The 13,071-nt window shown below is 43.7% G+C and overlaps 1 protein-coding gene across 6 annotated transcripts in view; it reads left to right on the top strand.

Moving 5' to 3' along the window:
* LOC141059510 (uncharacterized) overlaps window positions 1-12,124 on the top strand; it is a 207,887-nt gene extending 195,763 nt beyond the window's left edge. For 5 of the 6 annotated variants that reach the window (XM_073555678.1, XM_073555673.1, XM_073555677.1 and 2 more), the window contains 3 exons: window positions 1,986-2,070; window positions 5,051-5,145; window positions 11,785-12,124. In XM_073555678.1, coding sequence (XP_073411779.1) covers window positions 1,986-2,070; window positions 5,051-5,145; window positions 11,785-12,043 — 439 coding nt within the window. In that variant the 3' untranslated portion in view covers window positions 12,044-12,124. The remainder of the gene's footprint in view (window positions 1-1,985; window positions 2,071-5,050; window positions 5,146-11,784) is intronic. The other variant, XM_073555674.1, reaches the window with a different exon arrangement.
* Window positions 12,125-13,071: the final 947 nt, after the last annotated feature.

Here is a 13,071-nt window from a genome sequence, read left to right as displayed (position 1 = left end):
GACTTAACTTCAGCGCTAGTTCTTGGTATGGGTAGAGCATCCCTCTTGCTAAATCCTCTATCACTAGGAATTCTTCTCCACCTTAGGCAATGCATCCAGATTCCATCACCCTTTGCCTCTGAGAGTTTAAGTCAATCTTTCACTGCAACATCGCAGGCTTAGTGCACCCAAAAACAATGATGTTCATCTCGAGGTTCCCATGCTGACAAACAAACTCACATGGGTGGGTTCTTTGGCAATCCACTGCCCCGAATAACATGACCACACTGTCCCTAGCAGTCTATTGCCTGCAAACTCATCTGTCACTTCACCACCCTTTCTCTAACTGCCCATGACACTTCCTGAAATTGGCTCTAACTTTCATCTCCCCCTCCCTAAGGCCTCTTTCACACTTCCGTTTTTTACAATCAGTCACAATCCGCCAGGTTTTGAAAAAAACGGATCCTCAAATTTTTTTTGAGGATCCGTTTTTTTCCCCATTGACTTGCATTAATGGCGGATTGTGACGGATTGCTGTCCGTTGCATCCGTTTTTTGTGAGGATCCGCAAAAAGTTGCTGTCCGTCACCATCCTCAAAGATTTCAAAACGGAGCTTGTAACGTTTTTTTCTGTGGCGGATCCTCCAGACACTGATTTAACCCGAAATTCTTTCTGGGTGCCGGACAAAAAAAAATATTCTCTCTCTCTCTCTCTCTCTCTTCCTTCCCGGCCAGCATTTCCTTTAAATTTCCGCATTTTCAGGATCCGTCTAAAAACGGATCCTGTGCCATCCGTTCACATCAGTTAACAATGGATCCGCTTCAATGACTTTTTGGCGGATTTGAACTGATGCAAAAAACTGAAGTGTGAAAGAGGCCTTATGTGGGCTTGCCGTTACAGTTAACCCTATCTAGGCTAGACTATAGTCCCAGAGGGTTTTACTCTGATAACATACATCAATCTAAAATACATTTAACCATTTGGGGAATCAAGAAGTTTAAGTGTTTTTATTTCAATATTCATATCGAGAAGAGGTTGTCCTAATAGTGGAGAACCCCTTTAACCTGCAGATTAACACTATATCTGCAGGTTAATAATGTTAGTGAACCGGACAGGTTCCCTTTAAAGGATTTTTCCACCTTATGTACAGTAGAAAATTTTTTTTCTTTCTTAAATGCAAGTAATTTGGACAAAGAAATCATTATTGCAATTGGGATTTCTTAAAAATTCACAGTTTGTGAGGAAAACTGCTTCAACAAGAGCAGGAGGAGAACCTGTCATACCTGTATAATGGTAATTGCCACAAAATCGCACCCCTAATATATCTGATAAAAGATAACGTGGCCAACCCCAAAAACTCATTCTGCAGCCTGCAATAATCAGAGTAATACAACAGCTATAGGAGGCACATGGTGCAACATCATTTTTAAAACCCAACTGCGAAAATGATTTTTAACCTCAATAGCATGCAATTAAGTAAGAAAAATATTGTCCCCAATGGGGACAATCCCTTCAAGTCTGTTTTTGAATTCTTTCTTGCACAACTTTGCTTGTCCTGAAACTTTAGACAGATACATGGAATGCGAATATTACCAAATAAAGTCTTTAGCTGGAGTAAGGTTTCAGGCAAGGTTTCCAATTTGGCACATTTTTAGAAAAAATGCAACATTTATTTTTAAAATAATCTGTGACTTTTAATGCTGCAAAGTCACAAAAAATGGTTAAACACAAAATTATAGACTATTTTATTATTTTGCTCCAAATTCATAAAAGGCATGCGCCATTTTGAAGAATTTGGGGCAAAAAATTCAACGAATAAAAGACAAAAAAGGAAAGTGAATTCAATAAATAGAAAATGATACATTGGCCCATTAGAATGGTTTCTTTACTGTAAAAGCATTGAGACTAAGGAATTCTCTACAGGAAATTTTCATATTTATTTTAATGTCTGTGTTACTTTGTCATTACACATACAACTTCCATTTTGCTCTTCCTTTTCCTAATAGGTATATGAAGCAATGGGAGGATCGGATTCCAAATCCCAACAAGAGTGCCATTATTAAAAGTTTGCAAAAAGCAAAAAAAACAAAGGTAAGAAAAATGATTTTCATATACTGCAACTTATGGGATTGATAAATTTTTATACAAAAGTGCATAATAAAGTGAAAAAAAAAATTCCACCCTAATAAGAGATGGCATATTGATAAGAAATCCCATCTGTAGGGTCCCACTGTCAGGAGACTTCTATCAATTAGGATAACTCTATCATAATGTTTTCAATAAGGTGACCCTCCTGACTATGAGCCGAATTATGGAGGTCTTACATGTTAGGCTATAGGTGTTAGGAGTGGCGGAAGACACTAAATAAAAATAAAGTGCCTTCGCCACTCGGGGTCCACCGTGCGGTGGATGGAAAAAACGCTGCTAAAAGAGGCAGAAATCTGACTCCTAACAATAGGTTGAAGTCGATGGACTTGTATCTACTTTCAATCTTAAAGGCAATGAAATTATAGATTCTTTAAGTGTCTATGATTACAAATAACAGTACATCAGCAAAGCTATGAATTTGGCAGATTTGCTGAAGTTCGGTGGGAAATATTGATTTATTTAAAATTTATTTTGTGCAAATCAAATGTGCATTATGTTCTGAGGTTTCCCCAGATCCCAAACCCTAATAAACATAAGGCTTCAAAAATATATACTCAGCTATCACTTGCCATTACCAGTTCCTTTGTACATCTCCGCCCGTCCTTCTCGCAGCTAACTCCTTCCACTCCGGTCTTCCATCTTCACAGTCCTGTTCAGTACATTTATTTTTGTGAGCGTTTTCAGTAAAGAAGCTGCTGATAAAGATGTCTGGTTTTGTTGTAGCCCTCTTCCAACTTAAATGGAGTCTGTCAGCACAGAATGACTCTTCAAACCAAGTACAGGCCTTTGGTGCACTCTTGGTGTGGCCAAACATTTACCCGTATTTTTCGGACTATAAGACTCACCGAACCATAAGACGCACCCCAAATTTTCAGAAGGAAAATGAGGAAAAAAAAATAATGTGTCTCATGAGGGTCCGTCTTAGAGCCCGAATTCAGCTGACCTGGGGGATCAGCAACGCTGGTGGAGCGGAGTCACAGGGGGTGTTCAGTGGCGATATGACTCCCATCCCAGACTAGTGCTGCTGGTGTGGGGGCCTCAAGGAAATCCCAACCCAGACTGGTGCGGCAGGTTCGGCAGTGGTGCTCGGGGTTCTGCTGGCATCTTGTGAAAGCCCGGAGGCCCCACATATCCATTGCTGCAATGCGTTGGCCTCCGGGAAATCCCATCTCTTGCTGGTGTGGCTTGTGCGGCAGGTTTGGCGGTGGTGTTCTGTGATGCCGGGGGCTCCTCTGGCATCTTGTGACAGCCTGGAGGCCCCACATATCCATTGCTGCAACACGGTGGCCTGCGGGAAAATGGCTGCTGGGGGTGGCGAATGCTCAGATTGAAATCAATCTGAGCATGTGCCACCCCCGGCAGCCATTTTTACAGAGGCCACTGCATCACAGCAGATTGAGATCTCTGCAACAAGATCTTGGAAGACGAGATCTCGGGAAGAGATCTTGTTGCCAAGATCTCAATCTGAGCATGTGCCACCCCCGGTGGCCATTTTATCGGAGGCCAGCACATCACAGCAATGGATGTGCGGGGCCTCCGGGCTTTCACAAAATGCCGATGGAGCCCCCATGCACTACGGATTACCACCGCTTAACCTGCTGCACCAGCTGCACCAGGCTGGGAAGGGAGTGTGATCATCGCCCGGCAGCGTCGGACCAGAACCACCGCAGAATCACTCGACTCCTGCTCCCACCACAGTATTTGTAAGTATATTCCGTCTATAAGACGCTCCCCCATTTCCCCCTCATTTTTTGGGGGGAAAAAAGTGCGTCTTATAGTCCAAAAAATATGGTAATTGCATCTTGCCACCTGATTGTTTTCCATCAATCTTTTCCTTTCCCTACCTCTATTTTGATTGACAGATCTGGATTTATGTGAAATTTGGAAATATATGAAGACCAAGTAAGCAGAAAGATGTACTGAATTGTTTGGCCACACCAAGGTTACACTGAGCACCTGTACTTGGTGTGAGCAGTCACTTTGTGCTGACAGACTCCCTTTAAATAAACATCCATGTTTGATTGACCTACGTTGACTAGGTGTTATCTCGTAAATGTTTCCTTATCGGATTTGAATCTATAGCCATGTTACAGAGCAACAATATGAGCTATGGAGCTTCTATACTCATAGACAGAGATGAGCAAATCTTCCAACATTCAGCTCATCTGCCTGGAAAGCTATTTATTATGCTCTGATTTTGCTCCAGACCCCAAGCATAATAAGGGGAAGGGTTAAAAATAACAACAGATTATACTCACCTGTCTAAAGCTGACCCCTCACGTGTCCTCCCTCAGTAGCTCTACGCCAAGGCCTCTGCTCACTTCGGAACTGTCTTCTAATTAACCTTCAGACCGGTCTTCAATCAAGCTTTTCCACCATTGACTAGGCCTCACATGGGAAAAAATTCTTCTTGCAACACTGTCACTTGGGGCGCAAAGCTTGTCATTGACATGTATCGAGCCCCACATGACCACATGCATCCTAAGATGAAGACCATTTTTAAATGAGGTGCTCAATCAGTGCATGTGAGGGAAGTCCCCAGATCATGTAGCTATAAAGTTTTCATGTTAAAATTTCACGCCCAGAAAAACAATTCCCATTTTCATGGATTGAAATGTAATTTACTGTAATTCATTTCTTTTTTACAGGTTTTAGTAAATTATTGCAGTTTTTAATATATATAATTGTATGTGTGGCAGATAACCATTAGGCTATAAAATATATAGTATAATTAATATTTTATAAATAATAGAATTCACATTATAATTCATTATTTTGTTTCTAATTTTTTTTTTATTGGAGAATATGCTGCCATAATTCACAATTGTATGATGATTTTAAATTCCATCAGATAACTTTACTTTGTTACCATTTTTTTGCTGTTATAAAGTCGTTATCCATTAATAAAATTATTTATGTACAGGACAGGTTAGTGATTCGTTATCTAACTTTACAGAATAGACCAAGCTTCTCTTATGAAGAACATCTATATGTGGAGCGTTATAGCAAAGTAATGATGTGAGTATGCTTTACTCTGCTGCTGAATAATAGTAATAATGCTTCAAGTGGACATATAAAGGAAATGGAATAGTACTCTGGGCTAGAGATGAGCCATGGATGTTCTGCTTCATCATGTTCAACCGGATGTGAGGGGTTGACACGCTCGGTTGAAGCCTTCAGGTAGACTCAGGAGCACATGCACTTGAAAACACCAGTGGGTTTATTATATGCAGTATAAAACACGGTGCTTAAAACAGAACACAGCCCTCCTGGTATGATAGAAAAACAAAACAAAAATTATAGCATACAGTTCAGTCCTCCTTGGTGTGGGGTCCTCTCACACACTGTTAAGGAAAACCACTCTTAATCCTCACTTCTGTGGGAAGTACAGCTTCTTCCAAATGCACTACACACAGACTGAACCACAGGTCCAGGTAAATAATCACATGGCTGGTCACGTGATCCTGACATCACTGCAGGTCCTCAAACACCTGCACAACGAATGCTCCTATGAAACCGGCCCATTAAACTCTGTACATGGCCACTCCGCACATAGTGTGCTGGAAGCAAAAAAATACACTCTAGTTTCACATCACTGATCAATGCATGTGCCTCCCTTCCTCTACAAAGCCAGTGACATTGTCACATATGCCCCCCTGCCCAAAGTTGTGGATTTTTGGCACCATCAGACACTAGACAGGGAATTCGGGAGAGGGCATACGCGTTGCCATGCTACTTCCCTGGCCTGTAGTCTACATGAAATGAGAAGTCCTGAAGAGCTAAGAACCACCTAGTCACCCTGGCATTCTTACCCTTTTCTCACTCAACCATCTCAGCGGGGCATGGTCTGGCACCAATTTGAATCTACGTCCTATAAGGTAGCACTTTAGTGTATCTACGGCCCACTTTATGGCCAAGCACTCCTTCTTCTCCACAATTGCATAATTCTTCTCGCAAGAAGAAAGTTTTCGGCTCCGATACAGGATGGGATGCTTCTCTCCATTTATTTCCAGTGAGAGTACCACTTCTAATCCAGCCTCTGAAGCATCTGTCTGTAACACAAATTCTTTTTAAAGTCTGGTTTGCTAACAGAACCAGATGCCTACACAGAGCCCACTTGAGTTCCTGAAACGCCCTCTCTGTGTCAAGAGTCCATTTTACCACAGTTGGCCTGGTGCCCACCAGGAGGTCCGTTAACTGTGTGGCAATTGTGGAGAAGTTCGGGATAAACTGCTGGTAGTACCCCACAATCCCAAGAAATGCCCTCACTTGCTTCTTTGAAAGTGGTTGCGGCCAATCCTGAATTGCCTCTATTTTATTCAATTGAGGCTTGATTATGCCTCTCCCGAGGATGTAGACCGAGTATCTGGCTTCGTCCTTCCCTATGGCACACTTCTTCAGGTTTATTGTAAAACTCTCTTTCCTCAAGGCATTGAGGACTGCCTGTGGGTCGCCCTCGCACACCCAGGGCAGCAGGGGGTACTCGGTACCGGGCCGGTGTCAAGGCGGAAAAGTGTCACAGCAGCGGTGACCCAGTCCGTGGCCCTGGGTGCCCAATATCAATGGCGGTGATGTTAATGGTGTTAAAATTTATTAGAATAGTTTGTGATGCCACCTGTGGTGTTTGGCAAGTAAGATGGTAAGCCAACGCTGCATACAGATCCGCTGGGACTGATGGTGTGGTGCAGCAGAGATGGTATAGCTCCCCACAGGTGTAGCTGTAGTCCCAGGGCAGTGTAGGTGCAATGGATGAGGAGAGGCGCACAATGGTATGGAGGCTGGTACCCAGGTGTAGTGGTGCCGGAATAACTGGAGGACACCAGAGTGTGCGGTTCCAAAGCTTTACTCACTGTTTGCAGTTCACACAACTGCCTGCCTCCGTACCATGTTCTCCAGGTCAGGGCTCCAGCCAACCTCCAGGCAGGATAGGATTCTCCCTTCCACACTCCGCCAACATGTACCTTACTGAACGACTCCTCCAATGCGCCTTTAGGTGCGAAGCACTCCAGTACTTAGTTACCCTGGAATGCCTCTCTATAGGTATTCCTAGTCTTTACTTGTATGACAGACAGCTGTAGTCTGCTTCGGGGACTCCTCACTGCGTCCTGGCTCTCTATTCAGTTGCTGTTGTGTCCCAAGTCTATGATGGGAGCAAGGCGTTAGCGGCTCACTATTCCTCCGGTGTCTGTTGCCGGACATAAAGATCCAATCAACCTCGGGGACCGGGCCCCGGCCTTTGCGCTCTCTGGACTGGAAGGGTTCTCTATCTTTCTTCAACCAGCTTCCCACCGTCCTTCTATTCTCCTTCGTTCTGATCTGTTCTATCTCTCATAAAATCTGTAGTCTCCAGTCTATGTCTCTCCTACTCTTCCTTCCCTAGGGAGCTCGTTCCACTAAGACCAGTCCTCAGCCTCTCCTGACTGACTGCCTTCCTCTGCCTTGAGCCCCTCTCAGGCTGACCTGCTGTCAGCCTGCTCTCTCTCTCTCTCGGGGACTCACCCCAGACTGACCTGAAATCCTACACCTTCCCTCTCTTTTATATCTTACTTCACCCGCCTCCCCAGCACCTCTCGTGTTACGAAGCCAGGGACCACAAAAGGCACCCTATGACCTTTCCAGCATAAAGCATGGAAGGGTCCCTGCTGAACTATCCTGTGTGTGGGGTGCAGGTGTTAGAATGCGGAAAGGAGTTCCCAGCCTACCTGGATGGTGGGGCACTACACCTTAGGAGAAGGTGCAGTACCTCTGTGGCGACTGAAGCCTCAGGGGCGCCACACCTGTACTTTTGGGAGATGCGAACTGCAGTCATGGCTGAAGATGACGATGTCATCCAAGTAAGTGGCGGCATACTTCCTATGTGATCCAATCCATCCCCGTCTGGAAGGTAGTGGGGGCCCCCTGCAGACCGAAGGGCATCCGGGTGTAATGGAAACAGCCATTCAGCGTTGAGAAGGCAGTCTTCTCTTTGGCGCTCTTCAACATGGGGATCTGCCAGTATCCCTTCATTAGGTCAACGGTTGTGATATACCTCGCAGGCCCCAGTCGCTCAATAAGTTCATCCATTTGGAGCATCAGGTATGCGTCAACACTGGACACCTAATTGAGCTTGTGGCAGTTGTTACAAAACCGACACTCACCACTGAGCTTCGGCATGAAGACACTTTTTGATTCCTCTATTACTCTGAGGTCCAGCATCCTCTTCACTTATTAGAAATTATCTCCCGGCTTGCTTAAGGGATTCTGTAGGGCTTTATGTTCACTCTTACATGCGGCTCTGTTAGTACGTTGTGTTCCATGACCTGTTTGCACCCTGGCAATTCCGAGAACAGATCACGGTTCTGCTGCAGCAGTTCTCAACATTGCTTCTTCTGAGCTGGCATTAATATTTCTTCAATTATGACCTCCTCAACCTTGGCTTTGGGATGGGACTCAGGCAAGGAGCTTCCAGCAGTTCACAGTCCCACCAGGGTTTGAGCAGATTCACATGGTACACCTGTTACGGCTTCCTGCCACTGGGCTGGTGTACCTTATAATTCATATCCCCAAGATTCTCCATGACCACATACTGGCCTTGCCACTTGGCAAGGAACTTGTTCTCCACCGATAGTATGAGTACTAGCATGTGGTCCCCGGGCTAGAGCTGCCTCAGCCTTGCTGATCGATGGTGCACCCTGGCTTGGACCTTCTGCGCCTGGAGCAGAAGTTCCTTCATAATGGGCAGTACATGAGCCATCCTCTCCTGCAGCTGGATGACGTGCTCTATCATACTTCGGTGTGGCATTACTTCAGTCTCCCAAGTTTCCTTGGTGATGTCCAAGCTCAAACGGCGAGAACCCAGTGGATGCTGGTGGAACTATTTTAATGGAAAAGAGCTAGAACAGGAGCAGATAGTTCCAGTCTCGACTGTCCGTCTCAATGACTCTTATGCATGGCCTTCAAGGTCTTGTTGCAGTGCTCCACCAGGCCATCAGTATTTGGATGGTGCACAGAGGTTCACAGCTGGGCGATCTGGAGCACTCTGCACAGCTCCCGCATCACTTTGCTCATAAACGGCGCTCCCTGTTTGGTCAAAATTTCCTTGGGCAATCCGGTCCTGGCAAAGATGTGTACCAGCTCTCGCGCAATACTCTTAGCTGAGAAGCTCCTCAGTGTCACTGCTTTGGGGTATCTTGTCACATAATCCATGACAACCAAAATGTATTGATGGCCGCATGCCGATTTAACAAGAGGACCAACCAAGTCAATAGCAATTCTCTCAAAGAGAATTTCTATCACTTGGCAAGGGAACTAAGGGGCTTCTGAAGTGAGACATAGGGGCAGTTATCTGGCAGGTAGGGCAAGACCTACAATACTCTAGAATCTCATGGTAACAACTTGGCCAATAAAATCTCTGCAGTATCCTCTCCTGAATTTTCTCTACCCCTGGATGATCCCCAGTATATGTGCATGGGCCATATCTAGAACCCTCCACCTGTATGATGTCGGAACTAACAGCTGTTCCACAATTTTGTCACCCCTCAATTTCATCACCTGATACAGAAGCTCGCTAGTCACAGCAAAATGAGGGAACCTGGTGTTAGCTCCCGGCTCTTGAGCAACCCCATTACATACAATGACATTTTCAAAGGCATATGTCAACGTGAGATCTGGAAGCTGAGCAGTCTCAAAGTTCTCTCTGAGCACCTCTAAATCAGGGAAGCTGGGCTCCTCAGGTACAGTCTCATCCTCCTCTCCAGTGAGGACACAAATGGGAAACTCCTTCACCTCTTTTCCTGATGGAGTTACCTTTAGTGGGGCCTGGCTTTTAACCGGGACACTTGATATAGCCTCCTTCTGCCACAAGTCCCAGAACAGAGAATAATCAGGACCTTGTATGACGGGATGCATCAAGTCTCTCACTACCCCAACCTCATGGGTCTTATCACCACAGTCCGTCCCCATGGTAACTCCAGCTACAGGGTAGTTGTTGACATCTCCATGTATGCAGAGGACACCCACCCACTGATTGGGGATTAACTAGTGGGGCAGTGCAGCGGTGATTAATGTCACCAGACTTCCAGAGTCCAACAGTCCGAGGACCCTCACTGCATTGATGGAGACGGCACACGATTGGGGACCGTCACCGGGTTTACGGTCCACACCGCAGGCTGGGTAAGCATAATATGAGCACCGTCTGCTGAGACTGCAGTCCATAGGTTCAGGGGGCATATTACACTGGGCCCAGGATTGTGACACTGCCAACAGACCACATCCTTCATTCCAGTCTTAGTGCTTTTCTAGCCAGTTAATTCTTCTCTTTTCTCACATCTAAGTAGAAACAGGAAGTCTTTAGTCCCTGAATTTATCATCTCCCACCTTCAATTCTGATCAAACTGCTCTGCTCCTCCCCGCGATAAACTTTTGCAGTGACTCATGACTTATGCAGAGAAAATTGACCTCCTGTTCCTACATAGAGCTTAGTCAGATTTAGCTAGTCAGTTTTTAATCACGTTCTGTTGTAGACCTAATGGAAAAGAGAATTATCTGGGAAGAAAGGCAAAACGAGCAGTTGAAAGTAGACAGTGCAATATAATATGATGACTGTAATATATTAAGCGAATACAAACTTTAATGGGAGTGCTTCTTTAATAGGCTATTTTAACTGGTGACCGCACTTTCAATCACACAAAACGATTGTTCATATGATTGTTCAGTGCACAAATAATATAATTGTTCTCAGTAGCACATACTTTCTGCTTTTTGAAAAAAATATCATATGTAAAAACATAAGGCGCAACTAAACTTTTATAAAGTTCGGGTAACCCATGATGAAGCAGTCTTAGAATAGCCATACGTGAGGAGTGACTAGAAACCTTACTCCAGCCTAAAGATCTTATTAATCTGTGCTGTCTCCTTATCGTCCTTTAAATTTTTAGACTTTTAGCATTTTTGCCAGGGAGAGGAATGTTTGATAAATATTAGGTTAGGGTCGCAATGAAGAAAAGTTACCTTGTTTCGGCTGGTGAGCTCTCATAAATTACTATGTACTTTCATTTCTATAAGGATATCTGGTGAAAGTTGCACTTATTATTATTCTATATAAAACATCTGGATAGTTTAGATAAGTATATGGCATTCCTCGAACGTAGGTGCCTGAGTAGGGATCCACTCCGTATTAGCTACTGGTAATAAACTCGGCATTTCTATGGTGGAAAAGATAAAAACATTATTATACAATAAAACATCTGTATCACTTCATTCATAGGAGGGCCGAGTTTATCACTAGTAGTAACACATCTGGGTAAGTAAAGTTGTCGAAGAAAACTAAAAAAAGCATTAAAAATGTAAGATAACTTAAAAAATGGAACTTAACATTTAGAGAATAAGGTACAGATACCAAAGCCACTAATAAAGAGGAAAAACCTACAGTAAACTGAAGAAACAACAGTAATGAATTGGGGAGATAAAGTGCATTCCTAAAATGTTTCTCTGATAAAAATAGGAGTCATTGGAATCAAATTTGGGAATCACAGACTTGGGATGATATTTATGATTTAACGTGCTTGGTTTCCGAATGTTATACTTTCTTTATTGTGAATATATATTTGATTTTAATGTATGCATTGAATCATTTTGAAGTGGGCTACAGTCAAACTTTTTGTTTCACCTTATTCTTAGGTGGGGACCATCAAAAAACGATGCCAATCTCCTAAAACAAGATGAAGATCACATTACCCAGCCAGATAGTGAATGGCTTCAATATGATGATAGCCAGTGCCTATTTCTCTTTAAAGAAACAAAAGAGGAGTACCCCATCACCTCTGTAACAGATAACTATAGGCCATTTTCAGAGCTAATTGATGAACAAGAGACTGGACATATGGAGGTTTCTCAATTTAACATTTGTGCTTTTGATGGGCCTTATCTGTTTTCCTAATGAATGTCTTCTACTAAATGTATTTGGACTGAAAAATAATTTTGAAATCATTTCATCATTAAACTTTATGAATACAGTCAACAGCTTCCGCAAGATATTGAAAATGGATTGTAAAGCAATTGATTTAGTTTCAAAGTTCTCCAAAATTCTCCAAAATTCAGATTCTAAGAAAGTTTTAGAGTTACAAGTTATTAGAGTTATTATGAGTTTAGCCAACATGGATTCTGGAGGTTAAAGAACAATCACTAGTTAACTCATCTCTTCATGACCCACACTTTTCCAGCCCCACCTGGTTATTATTATTATCATTATTATTTATTATTATAGCGCAATTTATTCCATGGCGCTTTATATGTGAGAAGGGATTTACATAATAAAAACAAATACAGTAATCTTAAACAATACAAGTCACAATGGGTACAGGAGGAGAGAGGACCCTGCCCGCAAGGGCTCACACTTTACAAGAGATGGATGAAGATACAGTAGGCGAGGGTAGAGCTGGTCATGCAGTGGCTTGGTCAATCGGTGGTTACTGCAGTTTGTAGGCTTGTCGGAAGAGGTAGGGCTTCAGGTTCGTTTTGAAAGTTTCCAAGGTAGGTGAGAGTCTGATATGTTGTGGTAGAGGGTTTCAGAGTAGGGGTGATACGCGGGAGAAATCTTGTACGAGATTGTCAGAAGAGGAGATTAGAGGGGAGTAGAGAAGGAGATCTTGTGAGGATCAATTGTTCTCCAATTCTTCTTCTCTTCAACCTTCTTCTTCTTACAAATCTTCAAGCAGTATCACCCTTGAGTAGGCCTCTCTTAAGGGGCTGTCACACTAAGCGATATCGCTAGCAATATTGCTATAACGTCACTGGTTTTGTGACGTTATAGCGATATTGCTAGCGATATCGCTATATCTGATACTTACCTCCGACCGACTCGCCCGCTGATTATCGCTGATCGCAAGAGAACGTCCTGGACCGTTTCTCATCGCCAGCTTCCTGCTGCGCTTCCTGTGGCGCCGACGAGTGACGCATGGACACGGG

This window comes from Dendrobates tinctorius, unplaced genomic scaffold (assembly GCF_039654945.1).
Source record: "Dendrobates tinctorius isolate UK_male_01 unplaced genomic scaffold, ASM3965494v1 ptg000228l, whole genome shotgun sequence".
Classification (NCBI taxonomy): domain Eukaryota; kingdom Metazoa; phylum Chordata; class Amphibia; order Anura; family Dendrobatidae; genus Dendrobates; species Dendrobates tinctorius.
This window is presented reverse-complemented; position numbering and strand designations above follow the sequence as displayed.